The sequence below is a fragment of the Pleurodeles waltl genome, chromosome 10 (genome assembly GCF_031143425.1).
Source record: "Pleurodeles waltl isolate 20211129_DDA chromosome 10, aPleWal1.hap1.20221129, whole genome shotgun sequence".
Taxonomy (NCBI): Eukaryota; Metazoa; Chordata; class Amphibia; order Caudata; family Salamandridae; genus Pleurodeles; species Pleurodeles waltl.
The window spans coordinates 659,026,661-659,051,479 of record NC_090449.1 but is presented as its reverse complement, the minus strand read 5'-3'; the positions used below and the strand labels follow the sequence as shown (position 1 = coordinate 659,051,479).

General features: G+C 41.0%; 1 protein-coding gene across 3 annotated transcripts in view; it reads right to left on the bottom strand.

The window, feature by feature from the left end:
• The window catches only part of NOM1 (nucleolar protein with MIF4G domain 1), a 231,761-nt gene that overhangs the window by 151,899 nt on the left and 55,043 nt on the right, over window positions 1-24,819 (bottom strand). For 2 of the 3 annotated variants that reach the window (XM_069211147.1, XM_069211149.1), the window contains exon 2: window positions 2,504-2,634. In XM_069211147.1, coding sequence (XP_069067248.1) covers window positions 2,504-2,634 — 131 coding nt within the window. The remainder of the gene's footprint in view (window positions 1-2,503; window positions 2,635-24,819) is intronic. The other variant, XM_069211148.1, reaches the window with a different exon arrangement.

Sequence of the window (24,819 nt, the reverse complement as noted above, 5' to 3'; positions counted from 1 at the left end):
AAAACATATGACAAAATGCTAGCAATCAAATTCTTTAATCTGGTCAGATCAATTTGAAATCTTTTGACGAGTGGCATATTGCAAGTAATCGCATTCTGAGCCTAAATCTTGTAGGTGCAATGTGCTGACTGTAAAACCTGCCTCGGACATTTACAGCACCTTTTCCACTGGTTCCAAGTCAGCAGAATTGCTTTTGGCCATGGATGCGATGGGCAGACCCCACACTTCAGATCTGACTTAACCTCATTATCGTTATCATTGAGCTATCATTTGAGGGATACTTTCCAATTAAAAAAGGAAGAAATCTTGAAATATGTGCAGATTTTTAATTAAAAGATTCCTTCAATACTATGTCAATGATAATTAAAACGTCCCCTGCACAATTAGGTAGAAGGAACAGTTATGTTTTTTAATTTCAGAAGACAAGTGCAGGAGAAGTTAGAACCAGAGCAGCATGAAAGAAAACACACAACTCTATCCAAGTCAACAAAAGATCTATTAAAAACCCCAAACACTGTTAGCACCACTAATAATGCATATTCAAACTTTGCTAGTGATTCAGCTTAAAGTTTTCATACAAGCCAGATCACAACACATCATCTCCAATTATACTTTACCACTAACGAGTCATGCACGATATGCAGTCCATTTAAGCAGAAGCAACAATGTAAGTGTAATTTATATGAGTGCATTACACTCTTGAAGGTCTCGTTTTGTTCATACAAACAACTACTAAAACCAAAACAGAATCTGCAACACTGCTACAGCTACTTGCCATGTAAGTGATTTATGATGCTCCTGGCAAAAGCAAGCAAATACCTGAGTTGCTGCACCTCAGCAGACAAACTCAACAGTGCTTAAGTATGGAGAGATGTAGACAATCGTGGCTGGCACACCTCAACCATAAGAGGAACGTTTGAAAAACCATCCGCGCCCGCCATGCATTAGGACGAGGCAGACAAGTGTATAACTGTGGATGGACTAAATCTTACAGTACTCTCCTAGATAGCTAAGCAGACATGTAAATATATCAACTACTTATTTGGTTAGTTGTGGAATTGATAGTCTATTGTGCAACATTGTAGCATACAGTGTTTTTCAGAAGAATTTTCGCCCAAGTGATTTATCTAAGGAATGCCCTTCACCCACATAAATAAAGCTTTAAAACATTTGTCTAAGGTGCAAAAGCACCAACCTCTTTCTTGCGTCTTGTGACAAGAACCTTTCAAGCACGATCAGCAACTGCTCGAAACAAGGGTAGCATGGTACATTTGGGAAATGACCTCCTGGTTTAGCTTAGATCTCTCAATACCAATCCTTTAAGATAATTCAGTAATTAAAGTGTTTGTTGCTGATACCTGTGCACAGCCGATTGGTCAATGATTTCAATCAGGCACAATGGACTTCGCTTTTTTTCATAAGGAGGTCAATAAATGAAGTACCAGTAAACTGGGTAATAGTAACAACTCTTATGCAGCACTATGAAAAGGTCTTTGTATAGTAAGAAGCACAACTGATCATTTTTCCACCTACATTTTCAATGTATGTCTGCACAGTTTACTGATGTTAATAGTTTTGGAATAAAGACTACAGCCTTCATTGAAAATATGCCTTCTTTGTGAACTCCCACGGTCCAACAAGAACTAAGAGAGTAGTACTCAGAAGGCTACCACTGAACTTGAACTGGGGGATATCAGGAAAGTTCAGTGAGTTGTACAGGGACAGACTGGATATGGACTGTCTGAACTCCACTAGTACTGAATTGACTCCACTTTGATACAATTTGAACTTAAAGTCTACAAACCTGTTTCACAATTCTTTATTAAGAGTTTTCTAAAAGTACAAAGACATTGAATAGTTGTCATATATCAGTCCAAAAATATAAAAATATGGTATCATGAATACAATAAGTAATAGGAATAAGAAAAACAGAAAAGAAAGAAGATACCAATGTAGAAGAGAAAAAAAGAAAAGAGAAAAAAAGGACACAAAAGAGCAAACGATAATCGCTGTTTCAAACATTGACAAAAAATAAGTAATACAACAAAAGATAAAAAATATATATATCCACACAACAAAAAGAAACAAATATATATATACACACACACACACACACACACTAAAATCCTTAGTGTAATAGTGTAAATACATGAATATCAAAAGTATAAAACTACAAACTTTAATCCTTTCATTTCTTATGGCCTCATAATGACTATCATACATCACTGCCAAACTTCAAAACCGTGACAATGCTTCAATACTTCCAAACAGTCACATTTTAACTGATAGCATCAATTGATTTGTCCTTCATCATTCAGTTCACACACAGGTTAGCTTTCAATCAAACAATGGCACCATGACCCTTAAACAACTTTACACTTCTGATATGTTTATACTCAGTATTTGAATTCTATTAAATAAAAGACACAAAAGGAGCAAGGAGCTGGGCCCTTTAAAACTGGTTTGACGTTAATCATTGTAACACATCACATCCAATTGTTACCTGTTTATAAGGCCTTTCACACTTTTCTTCAGTCTTTCCAGTTCTTCTCTCTTCTTGGCATCCAACGTGTTTGATGAAGGCCTCAAGTGTGGAGGGACGTACCTCTTAGCATTCTCCTCATTCTCCTCATTCTTTAAAAAAAAAAAAGAAAAAACTAAACAAAATCGCTTTCTAGGCGAAAATCATTTAAATAATGTTTGCAGTTAATTTAGGAGATATTCACTTTAAATGTAAACCCAGGTACAATCAATGCAGGGAACATATCACTCATATTCTGCAATAAGATCTTCATAAACTCTACCATCAAGGTGGATTTTCATTTTATACATGAATGAGGAGACAACTGAGAAGCAAATGAACATGCAAAAATGAGAGAAGGGTTTGAAAAAGGGAAAGAATCAGCAAAGCAGATTGAGTTGTTCTACAAATGTTCGACAAAAAAGTGCATTTATGAAGGACTGCAAGTAGACAAAAATGAGCAACAGGGTGTTAGAAAGAAGAAGAAAAAAGCACAAGAGTAGCACAAAATATTTTTTTTTATCCACATCCACACAATATGCATCCTAAACAAACATGAGGAACCATTAAAAGAAAATAACAATTGAAAAAGAGCAGTAAAATTTTCTTTGAGACCTCACAAATTCTACTAATGTCATGTACAGTAATTCAGCTGTCGGCAACCACATTTAAACATATATGGATGTTTTATTATCTCAAATGAAATTTAGCACGGAAACAGGTTTATCACTAAGTACAACGTACACATGGACAATTTTACTTCCACAAGTAAATATCTAGCTACATGGGTCATGTGATATCATCAATGTGAATTAGCTCAAAATAGGATTCTATTGTCTAACATGCTTTCTTCTTACTGTTATATATCAGGAGCAGGACATACCTAGGAAGCAGAGCTTGAGCGGCTATGCTTCCTTGCATACAAATACACACACTGCTATTATGGATGTCACAGAACAAGTAAGCATAGAAAGTTGAAGGAATCCTCACTGTAAAGAGATCTTTACAGAAGATACTAGTTACTGAATTCATCTGTGGTCCTCTGAAAAATAAATATATCTGCCAAGCATTTAGCAGGTCATTTGGAACTGCTGAGGAAGAGACCAGAAATCATTTTCTTAGGTTTGAAATAGCAAAGTTGGTATGTTGTGTTGGTTCTCAAATCAAATCTTTGGCCATAAACTGCTAAGAGTTGTGGAGCAAATTGACCACAACATACCCATAAACTCTGGTAATGTCTAATAAAGAGATGAGAACACAGGGTTCCACATTTTGAGTTCTATTTTGTTTGCAATATCCATGCAGTGCTCATTTTTTATTAGGCAACTTACCATGGTGAAAAGTAAAACCCCTACAATGAATTACAAGAAGGCATGAAGGCAAGAGAATGAAACATAAAAGATAAGAGACATGAATACAGAAATGCCCTATATCAGTATTTTAAATGAGTACCAGTAAAGGGAATTTGAAAAGGATGTTGATATTCTCTCGTGAACGATCAATATTCAGTCATTAATGTGTTTGCAATATGTGGTCTCAGATCAAACATCATTCTTCAAAGAGACCATAACTAACTCTTTCCTTAAACTCCATTCCTGCCCTTGAAGATGAGAGAAAATGTAAAAACACGTGATGTATGGATTAGCATAGTGATTGTAGCCTTAACAGTGGTCGAAAAGTGAGTCACTTATACAGCACTGTCTTAAGGAGAAGGATGAAAGCAGGGCTCTCATTCACTGCACTGCCATTCTACGACAGCAGGGAAACCAGCTTCTTTCAAGATCTCTCTGACCAAGAGGTGACTTTCAACATCAGAATTGGCATGCTGCTGGTTGGAGGGTTTGGAGGTGCTATGGAACGTTAGCCACAAGATAGGCACATTACCTGTGAGATGCAAGTTATTTCTCTCATATTTTAACAGCCGGTCATTTTGGTTTTAGGTCAGAACTGGAGACTAAAATTATATATATATATATATATATATATATATTTTTTTTTTTTAATGGCTGCAATGAAACTATAGCAAAAAAAAAAAAAAAAAAAAATCACTAACTGTTGAAGCCATTTAGAAACCTTGAGAAAAAAGTTGACTGTTTATGAACAAATATGTTCAGCTCATGCAATAACAGCCTAGTTCATTACCAGGGATTTCTTATTTGAGGGTGGTGAGGACCGCAGAGGTTTAGTTACTTTATTCTCATTCTACTACTGCAACTAAATGTAAATATACATTTTTAGCTAATCGCCATTTCTGAGTGTAGGTTTACAGCGAAGTTTAGGCGTGCACGTCTCCAACCCTGATGGAGCCTCCTACAAGCAGATTTACTAGTTTAAAATTTCTACTAGTAAGTTTTCACACGCTGGTGGAGATCACCACTGCCACAGTGGTAGAGCACTCCCTATAAGAAAATATATGAAAAAATATAAACTTTTTTTTTTTTAGTATAAAAATGTTTTAATATAAATGTAAAACAATGTATCATATTTACTAGAAACTTGGAACTATTAAAATAATATGAAGATAACTAATTAAATTAAATGTATACTACATAATGAATTAATTAAAATATATTGTAATACATTTCTAAATAATGATAAGAAACCCACCAAAAATAAAATTTCAATTTTTACTTATTACATAAATGTAATTAAAGAGTGGGTAGAATAATTTTAAATTCTTTTATTTTTTTTAACAAAAGTATAAATATATGTGTGTATATACATATATATATATATATATATATATATATATATAGTTTAAAGTAAAAAAGATGTAAAACGAATCATTAAAAAATGTGACAAACCTAATTTAAAAATAAAATTAAAGTTGAACTTTTATACTTCGGTTAAAAAATTAAAACACTCTCTCTCTCTCTCTCTCTCTCTCTCTCTCTCTCTCTCTCTCTCTCTCTCTCTCTATATATATATATATATGTTCACTTAAAAAAAAAACAAAGGTTACAGGGACGTTATAGTTAGGCTCTGAATTTACACACACAAAACCATAGTAATTCAGCAGTTATATGAAATAATTATATTATATCTCGTGCCCAAGGTAACTATAACTCGCACGTTTTCTCATCAATAATTTTACTGCAAATATTACACTGATATTATCAATGATGCTATCAAAGGTATCATGCGTGTTCTAATACGAGGGGGGTAGTTAACAGTGCATGGCGAGGGAAGGAGTTATAGTTAATCTGAGGGTACAGAGAGTTTCTTCCAATAACTATAACTGCAGAATTTCTATGGTTTTGTGTGTGTCAATTCAGAACCTAACTATAACGTCCCTGTAACCTTTAGTTTTTTAAGTGAATTTCTATATTTTTTTCAAATTCTATTTCCTAACTATAATGTCCCTGTAACCTTTGTTTTTTTTTTTTGGTCAATCTCTGTGTGTTTTCTTTAACGTAAAGTCATTTTACTTTTTTTACAATAATACAACCTATGGTGTGGGGTTGGCCGCAGGGCCTGGCCCCAAGCCAGGTTCTGCAGGCAACCCCTATAATCACTAAACCCCATGCCACGCAAGACCTTCCCCCTATATTTACCTAAGTCCACATTCCACGCCGGGGACTGAGACCTTGCCTCTACACCATAGGTGACTGTTTACCATTAAGTGTCCTATGATATTCAACCCAATGTTTTTGATGGGAAAAAGATGTAAATGTTTCATCACTAGAAATGTTTAACATTCAAAACACGAGCAAATAAACAGACACACTGACATGAGATACCAGGATTTGAACCTTCAACATCCTAAGTGACAGTCCAAGCTTTACGAGTAGGCCAAAGGTGACTCTGTTCTGCTGTGTATCAAAATTTAGCTATAACTTTGAACCAAACATCTTGCTAGTGTGACGCTTTGAAGTAATTGAACGTAGAGACCATTGCAGTAACAATTTCTCTCTAGTCCATCCCATTACAGGGTGGAAAACACAGAGAGAGACAGAGCAATGTAGATAAAGAGATTGAGTGAGAGAAAGAGAGTGTTTTTTATGCTTTGATGAATGACAGAGTCAGATATTTGCGGACTAATCGAAAATAAAATTGTATTTCTCAAGAAAAAGCAGTGAGAACACCTTTGAGAGAGAGAGAGAGAGAGAGAGAGAGAGAGAGAGAGAGAGAGAGAGAGAGAGAGAGAGACAGAGAGAGAGAGAGAGACACACAGAGAGAGAGAGAGAGAGACACACACACACACACCCGCAGGTGGAGCCTGAAGGTCCGAACAGTCCCAGCCGGTTCCCGCCTTCTGCGGGTGCCAGCATTGCTCCTGCATTGAGGTAGCTGCTGGAAATGCAGCTCCCTGCATGCAGGAGCAATACTTTCACCTGTTTCCCTGCCTACATGAACACTCAGCTTCCAGCAAGCACTTGCATTTTGACAGCTCCCGCTTGCTGGAAGCGGAGTTAGTGTTTGCTTTTGGTTTGTGGGTGGTGTCACAAAAACAAACAACTATCTCATGGGGGTGGGCACCTCGGGAGATAGCAGGAGCAGGCCCTGAGGGGTAGCGGTTCCCAGGGCATTTAAAGGCTCCACAAGAGGGGCAGCACAACTCCCCTACTTTGCTTTGTTTGTACAGGACCTAGTTTACATAGGAAAAGTGTTTTTTGACTTGTCATTAGCTTTGGCGCTGTTTGACAAATCTTCAAAACATTTTCCTAAAAAAGTTTCCTACTTTGTCTTATTGTGCATGGTAAGTTTAGGGGTGATTCGTCAAGCGAGGGCTGAGAAAAAGGGAAGATAAACAAAAAAGTATGTTTCCAATGTTAATTCCTTAGGGATTTTGAACGACTACAGCCCGAACTGCTGGATGGAATTACACCAAATTTGGCAGAAATCTACCTCTTAGTCCAGAAAACATGCTTTTTGTGATTTGGTGTAAATCTGTTCACTAGTTTTAGAGCCATTAAAGAAAAAAGAAACAGACATATAACGACGCAGTCCCCATGGCTCATATCTGATTGGCTGCCAACACTTCAACTAGAAAGTGTTGGCAGCCATTTTGGGACTCATCATCAGCCGAGTATCAAAGAAAAATGTAAATAAAAAAAGGGGACAGGGTATGAATACCCTGGCCCCTCTAGCCTTGGTACAGGAGTCCCAATGGAATTCCACCAGCGCAAAAAAGTACTTTTTTGTACATTTTCAGCAACCTGCGGACAACCCGCAAATTATTCGTCATTTAAAAAAAAAAAAAAAAAGCGCAGTATACACCACTTGTTCTTAATTTAACCCATGGGCCAGGTCCCCGGGCCATGAATAATTTATAGAAATAGGAGGGTGCGTACGAGACCACTCCCCCCTCCTGCAATGGCTTTCATAAGCCCTAGGGAACCTCCCTGGGGCAAATTTATATATAAAGCAGGGGTGGACCTCCCCAAACCCCTGGCACCACCACTTCCCTGGGGCTATTTCCAACAAAAGGAAGGGAGCTGCACAGATCCCACCTCCCAAGGGAATCTGTAAGCCCCGGGACCACCACCTTCCTTGAGGCTACATTGTACTTTTAGAAGGAGGACTGCGTGGACCCCCAACCCGGGGACCACCAGCTCCCAGAAGCCAAATCCTAATTTTAAAAATGGTAGGGGGGGGGGGGGGGCTGCACGGCCCCTGCCCTGCACATATATGGTCCGGGGAGGTGGTGATCCCCGGGGCCATATATGACCCAAGACAGATTTACACCAAATCACAAAAAGCATGCTATATATGCATTATTTGAGTTAAAGTTAAAATAATTGTATTAAGTTAAAATTACTTCCCAATGGGGTGTTATGTCATTTTAAGTCTCTGCCTCCATTAATGTCCATTGAACTGTGTTGCAGTACCTGTGAATGGCTATGTATGGTGCTTAACCTCCTCCATGGATGGACTGGAGTACATTTACTACTAGTTTGTCACCATTAGGGATGTTGTAACTTTAGAACTGAAGCTTTTGAAATGTAATGGAATTCAGGGGTGTGGAATTCCTCTAGCTGGACACCCAGTACATATTGTTGGGTGTCAAGGACAACAAGTTTTCATGCCCATTTTGTCCTTGGGGCAAGTCGGCACAACCTCCTGCAGCACAAACCCTTTGGCTGCCAGTTTACATTATGGAGCAGGGAAGGGAATTACCTGCAGTTGATGTAATATTTGATTCCATATGTTAATGTTGTTTGAAGTTGTATTTATGGTTCATTAATGCAAAGCTTTTATTGTTAGGATGAGAGCTGCAAATAAATGTTGTAAGCTCAGACTGCACTACTGACAGAGGTTCCAGTAAAGAAATGTGTACACATACGTTTGAAAGGTTTAATACTATGAGGCTACGTAAAATGCACCCAGAACGCTCTCGGATTAGATGCAAATACTTGCAGAAGCTGGAAAGCAAGCTTGATGATTCTTTGCCTTCAAAATAAACTGTTCACTAAAAAAATGCAACACGGAAAAAATGTTTTGCAAAATTACTGTGAAATTTTAGGTACCCTTTCTTTGCAGCATCATTTAGTAAAATGTGTGGATGCCAGGCAGTAATTCCAAAAACTATTAATAACGGAAAATTAGTGAAACAAGTTTCAACAAGATTATGGGAAACATGAAAATGAACAGGCACTGGCAAAGCCAATAGGTCCGACATTGGTGGTCAGCCTTATGGCCATGCGATTGTCGGACGTAGTGATTTTCACATTATTATTGGTACCACCTGCTGCATAATATGCAGATTTTAACAACAAAAAAATGTTTCTAGCTTAAATGCTTTGCCACTAAGTGGAAGGCCCTCTGCAAAGCTGGATTGGTAACTTTTCAATTGCTTATTGCATATCTGTGCATTAAACTGATACTAATGAGGTGCAACCAATGCCTAGAGAGTGTTACCAAGTTTAAAAATGACGAAATAATGAAGTAATACTATTACAAAATGTGCTGCATTATACAGCATAATTTGCCTTTTCTTGTCACATAATTTACTCAACCCTGCTGCATAATTTGACTCATCTGCCGCATAATTCCAGTAGTCCTGCTTGTGGCATAATCAGAGAGCCTAATATCAGAGCTCCTATATAATGAGATTGTTGCCATAATTTGCTTCTGCACTACATGGGACCAAAGGGACAAGCACATTTTTTTTACAGGACAAGTAGGTTTATGAAGCTGCCTGTCCCATGGGCGAGTGGATATTTTATTAAATTCCACACCCCTGGGGATTACTCTTTTTTGTGTGGGTGTTTATAGTATCCTATCTCTCCCTAAAGCACTCCTTATTTTACCCTATAGATCTCCAATTATCCAACCTCTCTCCCTTGACTCTCCTACATTTACTACTAAAACACAGGATTATGAGTGTGTAGATCTCCACACCGAAAACATGGGAGAAGCAGAGAAGGGTGTTAATGAAAAGCAGTTTGTGGTGCACAATTAGTACTACTTCATATTCTACAAAATTCAGTTATTAGGCCCCAGAGTGTTGAGAAATGCTTCCTTTTTTCAGAGAAGCTGCTTGTTCTTAAACACTATTTCCATAGCTTCTGCAGGTAAGCCTGGTCATGGGATCTGGGTTGGCATTTACGGCAAGTGGCCTATGCAACAGATTATAGTGAATACCTAGTCCTAAAGCTATATACCTCTAAGCCATGAGACTCAGAGTAAACATCCACAACCTCCGCACCATAGGTAAGAGTGTGCCAGTTTCACAAACAATAAGGACTGCAGCTGTTATAAAGCAGCTTCCTAATAGTGCTTTGCCATATCTGTCCCACAGTACTGGGCTACCTGCATGATGTGGACTTTGCTGACATTGGAGAGTTTTTGGTGAGCCTAAGTCATAGGAAAACACAAACATAAAAAAGAGGCACTCCTGGGTGATATGTCAAGTGATTGTGATAAGAGAACTTGCTTCCCACTAGCATTAGTATGTCCTTGGACGAGAGAGACCCCTATGTCATATCATGGAAGAGACTTTCAAGGAAAGTGCTGCACGGAAGGAGTGTTTCCCCGACACAGGCATACAATATTGTACGATCTAAATAAGAGAAACCAGCCAGTAGAGAAAAAATAAAATCAAGGTTCTTTAGGCGCACTTGACTTGAAGCTGATGCACATCACAACACATCCTAACCCCACATGGTGGCTACACAAGTGCAAAAAAAGTTCACAAAATGTCTACCAACATTGAAGTGTGCAATCATCTGAAAGCCATTGCCCAAAGAGAGTAACTTCAGGGAAAATGATGGCGACACATGAGGTGGACCTAGGAGCAGCCTGGGCAAATCCTAGAACATTTGCCAGGATAAACAGATTGTTCTGACAGAGACACTTACAAAAATCAATCCGAGAACGAAAGCAAGATACACAAGGAACAATGTGGGCACAACAAAGCTTGGAACAAAGGACCATATGTCTTCTGAGTAATAAAAATTGAGCTTTGTTTTTGAGTGGTGCAGAATTTCCTCACTAAGACAATCATAGAGCTGGGGCAACTTACAGCTGCTAAGGTGGGACCTTGAAGTAAGGGCTACTACTGGACAACTGAACAAACCCTTTGTGAAAATAATATGCAAATATGTCAGTGCATTTGCAACTTCTCATAAGGTCTAAGATACCATCAAAAAAGTATTCTTGACAACAGCTTTAAGAAAGGCAAACAAGGGAAGGGATTACACCAGTCTAGATGGTCTCCACGCTAAGGTGTAGGCAGAGATGGCACTGGACCAATAAACAACAAAAAATGAATACTTATTCCAGACAAGAGGCACGTAAGTATGGACAAGAACGGACGGAGAACGAGCTTCAGGAACAATTCTGCTGATGATATTTTTAACTCACTTTCATCCTATTTAAAAGTGGGAAAAGGAAATTGTACACTAGATCTACAAATTGAAAAAAAATATCTTTGGATGCATGGGCTTTGCAGAGAGTCGGGGACTTCAAGATTTGGTATGATGGAAGCCTACATGCAACCAGAATTTTCTCTTCATAATATTCTTACAAAGGAAGACAGTAGAAAAAGGGAATATAGAGGTGTCAACCCTCCCTCTTATGGAGCTCAAAAGCATTATTTTGCTTGTTCATAATAGGACTTAGACCAACGACCAGGGGTAAACACAGAAGAGTTTAACATTTGGCTTGTTTCTTTATTATAGGGATCCCTCTGTAGGGGGAACATCTTCCTGAACATGACTAGTTAACCAGCATGTTGGAAGTCTGAACGCCTCTCATTTGGTCTGACTTCGGCACCCTGGTGCTTCACTAATCTTGTAAAACCAGTGATGGCAGTGAACCAGGCAAAACGGGTTCAGAGGAACATCGATTAAAATGATATGAACAGAGTGATTTTACCTACCTAGTTGAATACTGTGATAAATATTTTCTACAATATGGAGTTGCTGAACAATGAAGGGAAGTCAGATATGCACCCGCAGCAGATTTAACTTCCTCAAATTCACACTAGATATAGAAAAGGAAAAATCAGAAGGCAATAGAGTGGGACAAGTCCCATGCAGAAATGCTGAGATGCTTTCAAATACATTTGGAGGACCAGCAGGAGAAAGAAGCCCTTCAAGGTAGAGGGTCTGGCAGTGATAATTTTGCCTGCTTTTTCCATGCCTTCACACAGAGAGCACTGCAGTGATGGAAGAACCCACATGTTCAGAAGGGCTTACATACGCACAGCAGATGACTTTTTCCTTGGATGCCACAAATCACCTCTGGATCCCAAAGTACTACACTTCTGGCACCAACTCTTCAATCACACAATCTGACTCCAGGTGATATATTTGCTAGGATTCCACAAATGGGTAGTGGGTGGGAACTCTATATAGCGTGGAAACAGTAGTGATTATACTTTGACCAAGGGCGGTTGTAGTGCCTAACAAGGAGCTCTAGCCCTTGTGTCAGGTACCTACTTGATAATACTAATGACCAGTTTTCAGATGTTAAGTGAGGACACCCCCCTAAGGCAGAAATTCAAAAATCAGGATTTGAACCCCATGGTGAACTATGCATTCCTTCCATCTCTGATCTGGAGTCAGAACAACCCAATATGACAGCAAGTGTGACTTCCAGTCGCGCTGAAGTTTTCCTGGGATTCTTCTCGGATAGGAAATCTTTCATCTGAGTGATTGTCAAGGAGCAATAATACAGCAATAGCATACATTTGTCTGTAAATGTTGGCTCTTAGGATTTCAGGGGTAACTGGAACTTCAAGAGATCATCAGAAAATATGGGTTTCATAGAGAATTGTAGACTCAGATGTGCCTGTTGGGGTAGGGTATTCCACTTCAGAGGATATAGTATATTTAATCAGGCTATTTCACAATGGCAGACTTATAGGTGAAATAAGTTCCTTAGATTGGCTATTTCATCATACCATAGCACAATTAATGAAGTTCTGGTGGGCGCATAGCCATATGTGAGTCTATTTATTTAATAACATTAGATAGGTGCATCCTGCAAGTATAAGGCAATCTATTCTTTGGAACACATACAATACAGTGACTGCTTAAAGCCTGCCAAATAATTGGGAAGTCTCTTTTAAGCAGTCCGTCAAGTTAACCAAGCTCTCCTGCCTTATCATGTGCAAGAGATTGTTGGACTTAAGGACTTAAATGAACAGGCGTGTTCCGTTTCCCAAAAGGGTGCTGTCGGAACCATTTACAGACAGATGCAGCCTAATAACAAGGTTGTGCTTATCTCTGTTTACCAGATAACCCAATAACACATTCTACGGGGTTTGAAAGATAAGGGGGAGTAACTATTGAGGATTCAGTTTTTGAGCTCTCTAAGAAGATCCTTTCCACATTTGGCACCCCAACTCTTGCTAGGAGGTGAATGTGTTATACAGTCGGTCGTTTTTTGTTTGGAGAGCATTTCAATAGCTTGAAAGCCTCCATAGTGGCAGCAACAATTAGAAATTCACAAAGGCAACAGATTGTGTTGCTAAGAGTGTTTGGATGTATTACTTTCTGGCTATTGGACATGGACTTTTGTTGGAAGAAAGTAAACACTGAACAAGCATAAACGCTAACCTCCAGTCAGGACAAAGTAAGTTATTTTTCTGGCTGTTTTTACAGAAAGATTGGGGTGAGCCCATCTACATTAAAGGAGTACACACTACATTATTTTAATTAAAAGTAAGGTGAAAGACTTCTATTAATTCAACAAACAACCTTCATGCCCTTGTCAACTGCACGCCTTGATTCAAACGTGCTTTCAAATACACTGTCTAAGGTTAAAGGCGGAACGTCCCCATGCTGAGATGGTCAGGTGACTACCCTTGCAGAGTGGAAAAAAAAAGGCAAGACGCTTGCAAGAATGTGTTCACATTTTTGACTCAGTTCATAGCTTTGTTTTTGATCCTTTCAGTGGTATTGCAAGTGAACATTACTTTAGATTTAGAAACAATATATGTGTGATACTTTTCATAGCTCACACTGAATTCCCAGTTAAGCTAGAGACTGTCAAATGTAACATTCTCAATGCATTTTGCCTGCATTCTTCATTAAGACATAAAACCTCAATTACATTTTCCTTTGGTGTTCCATTGCTTTCAAATACAAAAATACACCTTGGACTGGCAAACCCAGTAATATTGCTGGAGACAATTGTATTTTGAGTAGTCTTATTTCCAAGTGTTTATTCCTGTGTATGATCCCCACCCTGATGCCAAAAGAGTCACAGTAGTTACAAATTCCTTCCACAAGCAGACAGTATGCTTTATAAATCGTTATCATAAACATGTTCCACTGTGCCCTTTGTTGACGTTCAATGAAGCTCTTACTTCAAAATGCAACTGAGGGCTAGCCGATCATTTAAAGGGGCGCTGACCACTGAGTTTTCTGATCCAGAATACTTCATTTTGCAACAGGAATCTAATTTTGTTTTCCTGAAAATTAAGCAAGAGAGTTTCCAATAATCTCGGTTGGGTAAATTATGAGTACTCTTATAAACGTTCAACACAACCGAAGACTTGATCTTTTTATTTCTGATAGTACTTTTGCTCTCTTTGAGACATACTCTGACTATGAACACTATTTTCCCCACATACATTTTGCCAGACTATATTTGCAAATGTTAGTGTTGCATATGGAATATTGTGGATGGCTGACTTCATCCTCCTTAAAAACACAAATCATTTTAAATGTCTTGCTTTCCATTGAGCAATGACTTTGGAACAGATAGCAAATATAAATTGAATTACAGAGAAGTACCTTGCCGAGGGCTATGTCAATAAGACATGGCCACAGATAGGTTGAGAAGTTTCTAAATGTTCTAGAAGAATATTTTTTCATGAAATAGTGATTGAAATACTAAAGGTCATGTTGCTATTGGTGATCTAACAGGCTTTAAGCAAAAATTATCAAACTTCTCCCTTGTGTTTTCTTGTAACTTAGTTTAACTGGTTTAAGTGGCACTGGCCTGTTGTCATTTCTGCCATCATAAGAGCAATTCAAGAGTGATATATATTGCTTGCCTCTGTGGCCGTGAGATTGCCAGGAAAATCTTCATTTTAACTCTATCAGATGATTAACTGCAAAACACAAAAGAACCTGAAAACTACGCGAACAATGATCCTGAAGAAATTACTTATTGTTTCCATAAAGCATACAAAAGGTGATGCACACCGGTTAGAAATAAGATTGTATCACTATTTTATTATATTTTAGAGTAAGACTAACCTCTTTCCTTTGTCCAAAGCTTACCACTAGCAGCTCAGAGTAAATGGTTAAAATGTTAACCATTGTAGTTAGTGTTTCATAGATACAACGTAAGTAAAAGGGAATGGAGAGAAATATCAATATTCATTGTTAAGAAATGCATCAGTAAACCTAATTTCTAACTGTAGTTTACAACCTTATAGAAATAGCATCATTAACAAATCTCAACCTTAACAAAATATAAAGAGAGCAAATAACTGCAGCAAACATGCCCTTTAGCTCTTGGAACCACATATAGACAGGACCATCTGGTTGTAAACGTAACATTCTCAAACAATTATAGTACATGTCAATCTCAACGTTTAAATATTTTTCCAAAAAAACTATCTATAGACTTAACAAGTAATGACTTATCAAATACACCCTTGTGACTATTTATTGCATTGTTTCCTTCATACTTTTTCCAGTACCTCAATAAACAAGCACTTTTAACAGCAAAAGGTCTGACTCTAGCAAGCCTGCTATGTTTTGCTTTATTCATACAATAGACATTAAGGCCCTCATTACGAGTGGGCAGGTAATGACCGCCGACCACCGTGCTGGCGGCTGGCAAAAGACCGCTGTGGACACGGGAAACTTACTGCCGTATTAGGACTCCAAAATCAAAAAATGCCAGAAAATAGCCAGGTATCTGACCCCGAACGACGGTGGGAAGCAGGCGGTTCTGAAACTGCCACGGCAAGAATAAACCACATTCCCAATTCCGACAAAAAAAATAAAAAATCGGCACAGCAGTCGTTCAACAGCGGTATGCCATTGGCGGTACGGACCGCCACGGCCATAAAATGGACTCACCAACAACACCACCACATATTGGACCTTTTGTAAACCCCACACCTGATACACATACACACACTTCACACAACCACACACACCACTATAAAAAAACACATCCACAAAACCCTCAATCCCTAGCTATGCCTACCTGCTGCCACACAACTCCTGGTCAACTGGAAAGAGACACTACGAACTCAAGACACACTTCTGCACACCTCCCACAACTCACAAACACACAGCACCTTGAAATATCTCCACACCCGTCACCAACTCACTCACACACTCCACTACCCCAAACAACACCACCACATCACAGCACACACAACCCACTATGACACCCCCCCTTTCACTAACAGGGAGTTGCAGACCATGGTGGACGAAATAATCAGGTTGGAGCCCCATCTGTTCAGTGCACAGGTCCAGCAGACATCCATAGCTAGGAAAATAGAGCTATGGCAGAGGATCATCAACAAGGTGAATGCAAGGGGAAGTCACCCACGCACAAGAGACAACATCAGCAAGAGGTGGAACGACCTGCAGGGGAGGGTACGTTCCATGGCATCACAACACCAGCTTGCCATTCAGAGGACTGGTGGTGGTCACCCACCACCTCCCCCCAAGTTGACCGACTGGGAGGAGAAGGTCATGGCTATCCTGCATCCGGAGGGCCTCATTGGACTCTGGTAAGTCGCTGACACCCCCCTCGCACCACTTGCACCTGAAATGCATGTTTCACCCTTCTCTTTTAACTACAACAAAACACCATATCCCCTTAGCCATCCCACTCCATCCACTACTCACACCCATCCCCTGCATGCCCACGCACCCCACTAACACATACCCAATGTGCACACAACCACCAGTCCCAGCATATAACGCTTGAAACACTACAAGTCCCACAATGCATCACCAATCTCACTAATAACTATGCATTGTACCCATTCCAAAGGGAGTCATGCAAGTAGATGTATGGGGATGTAAGCACAAAAAACAGGTGGCAGATGCTGACAGAAGACATAAACAGAAGGAAACGCATGTCACTGCTAATGTGTGAAAGTATAACACATATACAATACCCACCATCGACAAGTAACTGGCAGAAAATGCCATATCCTCTGAAGCATTTGAACACTACTGCCACCCAGCTGACACACAGTCAGTCGCAATAAAATGTATTTCTACTTTACAGGTACTACTCATGGCAGCCGCCAGGAGGTGAAAGGAAGTGCCAGTCCCCCAGCAGAAGGCAGCCCCAGTGATGACAGTCCAGCGGGATGTCTGGATCTAGATGACCACCCTGGCCCATCGGGAACCTCTGGTCAGTCATTCTCCAGAAGCCCCACTCAGCCCACCAGACAGACCCCCACCACTCAGGTACCACCTACAGCTGTGGCCCAATGCCCCAAACCAGTGACCCCAGGTCAGCTACTGTGTGCTCTCCTGTACAGGGACAGCAGTCACCACCCATAACCAGGCAAGACGATGAAGGACCTGGTCCCATTGGGAGTGGGCACACTGTGATGGGGTCACAGGCACAAGGGGGTCCAGCCCAGTGGAGGACATCTGTTGTCCGGGAGTGGGGGGGGGGGGGGGGGGGGCAAATCAGGCAAACAACTGGCCTGGAGGCCATTTCCCAAGTCCTAGCAGCAAACCACTACTCCCAGGACAGGATGGGCCAGATGCTGCCTACTTTGCAGGACATTTAGAGGCTGCAGAGTGAAGACCATCAGGAGGCCATGGAGCAATGACAGGCCCACAATGCCACCATGGCCTCCATCAAAGGGGTGCTGCAGGACATGACAGCAGTACTGCGTGAGGTCTCCACCCGCATGCAGGCCCCTTCCATTAGCCATGAGACACCCCAGCCCTCCACATCTGCTGCTGGTAGTGGACTGGTGGTCCTGCCAGGAGACTCACAGGACATCAGCACCCCTTCCTCTGTAGCACAACCCCCCCCCACCCCTCGCAAATGTGGCCAGTGAGCCAGACATCCCCCAGAGACTGTAGCCAAGACCATACCCACCACCAGGAAGTGATCCTTTCCTGAACGGTCTCCCTTGTGTGCCACTGACACACCTTGTTGACTTTCTACGGTCATTGCTCCATTTTCCAATAGCCCCATGGACTCTGAACTTGTGCTACCAACAGCTGTTAACACCAAACTGACTATTTCATCCACCACCTGTTCACTCTCTTTCTTTTCCACATCCCTTATTTTGATTCACTTAATAAACACTGTACAATCACACCCAACGTATTTGTGCTTTATTCACTATGCATGCATGTGATGAACAACTTCATCAATGTAAAATGTTGAAACAGTACCAGAAATTGTTTAGCCTGATAGTTTGCAGGCATGTTTCATTCCAAATCTGTGAAATGGGATTCTAACACTTGCAGCAGGAATGTCCAAATCCACCATGTACAAGGCATGGCAAAGAGAATCCCACCATAGAAAGACCTGTGAGGAACAGATATGTAGCACATATTTAGGTATAGTTTGTTACATGACACATGTACCTGCTTTCTGTCCAAAGTCTTACATCATTGCCAGTGTACTGACACTTGTTGACTGACCAGTATTACCATGTTTCAGCTGCACTACACACCAGTAAGTAATTCCAAAATGCTGCTTTGCACATTAGCACAACTGTAGGGCGATCTACATCAGCTGGGGTTACCTCCACCTCATTGCGAGGGACTCTAGGTTGGTGAACAAGTACTGAGGAGATGTTGAGTGACAAATACTGACAACAAAACTGGTCCACACCCTCTATCCACACAGCATGTCCAAACAGTCCATTCATGTGACGGTAGGAAACACATTCAGGAAATCATAACTTCTGGGTGTGAACTACCTCTGGGAGTCCTCAAACACATGAAGCAGTAAGGGGTATGTGATAGTACATACACACTGCACCACACACACACACACACTGCTGTGTCTCCAGCACTGGTTGTACAATCAATCAATTGTACACAAATCGACGTAGGTAATGTTGTGGGATACAGTGGGCTAATTTTGTACCTTCAAATCACTGGAATGATCTGAGTTCACACCATCCTCCTCCCCTTCTCCATCGCTGTCCTCTGTCCCCTCAACTTCAACCGGTGGATCAGGTCGTTCCTCTTCTTCCAGTAGTAGATACATGCCTTCTTAGTGCCAAATTGTGCAGCATACAGCAGGCCACGATGATCTGTCTAACCTTGTCTGGGGAGTAGCACAGGGATCCGCCTGACATATGCAGGCACCGGAATCTTGCCTTCAGTAGGCAGAAGGTCCACTCAATGACTCTTCTTGTCCTGCCATGTGCCTCATTGCAGCGATTGCCACCCCCTGTCCTGGGATACCTTACTGGTGTCAACAGCCAGGACAGGTTAGGATAGCCAGAATCACCTGGGAAAGTGGGTACACATAGCACATTTCACCATTGTGTAGAGGGTAAAGAGTAGGAAAGGCAGGATGCTAGCTACTGCACTCTCACATCTCATTCACCCACAAGCCAGACTCTCTCTCTTTGTAGTTGTGCCATCAGGTGTGGGACACTGCTGTTCCTCAAAATGCATGCACAGATCCAGGGAATTTTGCAATCACTTGGGAGATGTACTTGTCTGCAAGACACACCACCTGTACATTAATGGAGTGATATTTTTTCCCATTCCTGTACACTTGTTCATTTACCCTGGGAGGAATGAAGGGAATATGGGTGCCATCTATGGCCCCAATCACATGAGGAATGTGTGCAATGGCATAGAAATCAGACTTCACAGCGGGCAAATCAGCACACTTTGGGGAAATTTGATGTAGCTGTGGAGGTGTTTCAGCAAGGCAGTCAGGACATCCCTTAAGATGTTACTGAACATTGGATGTGACACACCTGCTACCAAGCCCCCTGTCGCCTGAAATGACCCACTGGCCAAAACAATGTAGGACAGATAGTTCCTACACAGTGGGGGGGAGAGGGGATTGCATTGGGATTATGTAGAGCTGGCTGTACATCTGGCTACAGTTGGACACACAGTTCACGTATGTATAGTAATCCGGTTCAGGCTCTAGGTCAGTAAAATGTGTCATTCCTCCATGGTTGCCAGTTCAACTAGGGGCCAGTACACCGGTGCATTACTCAGTCTCTACATGGCTCGGTATCTAGGGAGGGCCAACACACCTATGTCACCATAACACCACATTACGAATTAGGTCTACGCACACACAACTGCACTAACGTAGCCTTCCAATCATGGAAGGGTTGTATACAGATTACACTGTGACCATCAACGAGTGATCACAGTGGTATTTAACCTACATATGCATCCAACTAGTGCCACGCCTCACATATGGCGTGTATAGCTGTGTATGACTAATGTACCTAACATTTACAATCTAATATGACAGCATGGGTGGCGCGTAGAGATTGAACTCTAACACATTTTGAACTTCAAATGGTAGTCGCGTGTCCTACATGCAAAGGACAGATGGAAGTGACATGACTCCGCTGGCGTTGGTCGTCAAGCCGTTAGGCAGTCTGTCCCACCGTGCAATTCCTCACTGGTTAACAATGGTGTCTATAGGGAATAGGGACCAATGATGATCGCCGCCGGCGGTTCGGTGTGAACCGCCGCAGACACACCGCCATTTTGACTAAGCTGTGTAGGGGTTCCCATGTCCCTTCCCCCTCCAAGAAGATACTCGCGAAGAGTACCCCACTCCCACCCACCAGTCTAATCCCCACTCCCCATCCATCCAAAGCTAAGGACCCTCCCCTGCCCCCTCCAAAGACCAAGCCAAAGCCCCCCACCCCTTCCTAACCTGAGTCCCCACCAACAACCCCTCCCCCTGCGCCCTGAAGTGCCTACCCCATTGATGCCACTGCCCTGTGGAGACCATGACCTTGGGGAGCCTTATTTGATTAGGTCGAGCTATTTTTAATACTTACTCCTCCCTTTTGGCCAATTGACACTGAACAGGTGCTTTGTTCAGTTGAAAAGTGGAGGGGCAATAAAATATACCTTTAAATCTTGATCTTATGTCACATTTGCTCTGTGTTCACAGACAAAAGTCAGTTTTTCTTATAATTAATTTTCCTTCTGACTGAGAGTTCCAGGACTTTGTAAGGTGAACTGTGTGACCTGCTGCTAAGAATGTAAAATAAAAGGATATAGGGTGTCCTAAAACACAGCATTTAAATGACTAAGTCAGCTGTGCAAACATTTCAAAATATATTTCAGTAGTTGTGAAAGCCCTTTTTTAAAATATTTGTGTGATGAAAAAATATTTTAATAGGATGAAAACAAATCAGAATACTTTATATGTTAATGTGCAAAGGATATGTTTTCTGAAACCCAATTTTCACAGACTGTTAATACACTATATAGTTTTATCAGTAAAGCTGCACTTTAGTGGAGAGGTTTTTGGACATTTCTTGGAAAGTTACTGTGTGTAGATGACAATATGTTACCACATCATGGTTTGGTAATATATTTATTAAAATTGAGTGTTTAAACTAACTGAGAAACACTCCTGCCCTAATGGCAATGTTGTTAGTAAACTAGAAGAAGTCTAGGTTATGTGGGCTAGACCTCATGGGTAATGGGTATGTGGGCTAGATTTTTGTGATGCATGCAGCAAACTTTAGTTTACTTAATCAAACAAAAGAGATTTTTTTACTACTGCAGAAATGCTGGGCTCGCATATTTGAAGGTGCAATCATGTGTGAGAATTAAGAAAAGGGCGACTCTGTAAACTATTTGCCTAGGATCACACAATTTGTGACCCGTTTACAGGTCAAGTACATTACAGTTAGGTCGAGTAGGTTTTTTAAGTTACTCGACCTGCAGGTCTATTAGCATTTTTATGGTTTCGCAAGCCCTGGCCATGGACCTATGAACTGCCCAACAGGCATCTTTGTACATAGTTGTTGTTTCCCCTTTTGTTGATCACATTAATATATCCGCCCAACCTGCCCAGTTGGTGCAATTTGATTAAGTTGTCCTGCATTTGACTATGGCTGCCTTGAGTACACAGATATGTGGATCGTTTTCCTCATCTGTTCATGTGTACTGTGATTGTGTGGCAACATCACTTCTGTTCCTAGCTTTGCCCCTGTCTCTATTTGTGTGTGAAATGGTGTAGTTGTGGTGGTGGATTTGGAAGTTGGTGTGGATGGTGTCTGTAGGTGTTTGATTGTGATGTGTGTTCAGTTGTGCATGGTGTGGGTAGAGTGAGTGTTATGGACGATGGTGTCATGGTATGGCACCAGTGTATGTGTGGATGGCACTTGTGGTTGTGTGCTGTATGTGTGCTGGTATGCCAGTCATCTACCTGATGTCTGTGTCGGTCGTGGTTTTGTGATCAGTTTGTGTGTGTCTGGGTATGAGTGTTGTGGCGTGTTTACCTGTGGTATTGTTTGGTATGTGAGTGACGTGTGTTGGGCGTAGTGTGTGTCCTGGTTGTGCCTGAGTGTAGTGTGAGTGCGTGTGTGTATATTTGGGTAGGGGTGTTGCTGTGCGTGTGTTTGTGTGTGGACGTGGCAGTCGGTGTCTTGTGTGTGTGTGTGTGGAGTGTTGGTGTGTAATTGTCTCTTTCCCTCCCTAGCATGGTAGGTGGGGTACGCACAGTTGTCGTCTTCGTCAGTGCTACAAGTCCTGAAGGTAAATTGCAAGTACTAGCATTGGGAAGATCTCCAGTTTACGCTCCATGTCGTCGACGGCCTCCTGTGTCCCTACAGTGAGTGTTTCCTTATATACTATTCCTTTCTGCCAGGCTTTTGGTGGCGGTCAGCCCGCCCCAGAAATCGTGGCAGTGTGCTGAGCCGTAATACGGTGGGCGGTAAGGCCCTTTACGCAACTCTGTAGATGGCATCTGCTGGCAGCGGCAGTAGGCCCACACTGGTGGTGAACTGGGTGTTTTCCAGCCTGTTCTCCGCCACAGTAGTAATACAGCGGTCTGCACAGCCAGCCTGTTGGCGTTCGGATCGCCACCGCCGGCGTGGCAGTCCTCTCACTGCGCGAGCTCGTAATGAGGACCTAAGCGTAGGAATTAAATAAAAAGTAAAAATGTGCCATCTAAAGGTGGCGGTCATATATTAGCAAAAAAAAAAAAAAAAAATCACCCTTCAGTAACATCGGTTTTAAAATACAAGCAATGGAAGCCAAGATTGGTCCTGGCAGTGACTTGAACTATATTTTAGACGTATGTGCACACGTTTCTTGAACAAAATGCTGTTGCTCACTTTGACGAGAGCCAAAGTGACCTGACCTACTGCCCCAGGCTTTAGGATGGAAGCAATTTAAGAGCAAATTATGAACAACATGATAATGAATGGAGAAAGACCAACAGTACTGAGAAAAAAAAAAAGAAGAGAGAGAGAGAGCGAGAGAGAGAGAGAGAGAAAAAGAGTGCACATAAACATACACCTATATGAATTATATTAACACTCTAGGCTGGCGAGACAACTAAGCATGTCTCAGAACCAGAGTTAAAAGAGGAGACAGCTACGTTGCAATTGATCTGCAATATGCCTGCATGGTCTTCAATTTAAGACAATTCAAATGTTTGCTTTATGTATATGTATATGTATATATAACGGGCCGCTGGAATTATGGGGCAGAGAAGGAACAAATTTTGCGGTGGGTGGACTAAATGAATTGGCAAATAAAGGCAAATTATGTGGCAGAATGCAGCACAAGTTAAAGCAATATTAGTTCACTATTCTGCCATTTTTACACATTAAAACAGTATGGCCTTGGTTTCAGTTCATTAGTATCAATTTAATACCTAAATACAGAAGTCCTGAAAGATGATCTACCACTGCACGGCCAAGTGCTTGCTGCTGTGCAGCAACACAAGTGGCAGCTTTTTAAATAACTTTTGATCCATTTGAGCTATACACTGTTTTTTTGGTTAAAATCCACAAATTATGCCGAAAATGTTGGATTAAGTTGCTAAAGCAGAAAATCCATAATTATACTGAAAACGCTGCAGTCACAGAATCGCATAACTCCAGTGGCCCCAACTAAAGGTTTGTTATTATGAACACAAATCTAAAATTTTCTGAAGAACAGTTTTGCCTTGAACACTGGTCTAACTGATGAACTTCATAACCCTGAGAGGTTAATTGTTACAAATGTTACAAATTTGAGAGTGATCATGGGAGGAGCAGTATGACATGTCCAAATAGCAACGCTTCATTATTGGAGGGACTTTGGTGCTGTCAATAAAGGAGGAGACTAGCAAGGATGTGGTGTTAAGCAGAGAGACAGCATGAGGAATACAGCAACCAAGATAACTCTTGTAGGCTCTCTCTCTGAATGTCTGGCTAGTGCACATATTTAAAGTGGATCATCGGGTAGGAAACCATTCAGATCCGCATTACCTCAAAAGTAAGAAAGCTGTTACATGGCTAAAACAGTAGGAGACTCCAAGATTAAGCAAAGATTGCACATCAAACAGAAAATGAAGAGATCGCTTTTTTTTTTTTTTAAATGAATACAAATTACAGTGAATATACACCTACACTTATAATAGTCTTAAAACTGGATACTCATGTGCCAATAAGAGCCATCTTTTTAGAGGTAGAGGTCAATGCAGCTAAATAGTGAAAGAGATTTCATACAAAGCAATACATTAAGTTAATGAGGGAACAAAAGGTCAACAAATATTTCAAGGATCAATATCCTCTTGGCATGGATGAAAATGATCATAGCTTTAGAATTGATATGGCGAGGAAGATAATTATAGACTGCATCAAAGGGCTGGTTACTTTGCGGGCAATGTATTTCCACCTACCTTCATCTCTCAAAGCATTAACACTTCCTTTACAATTG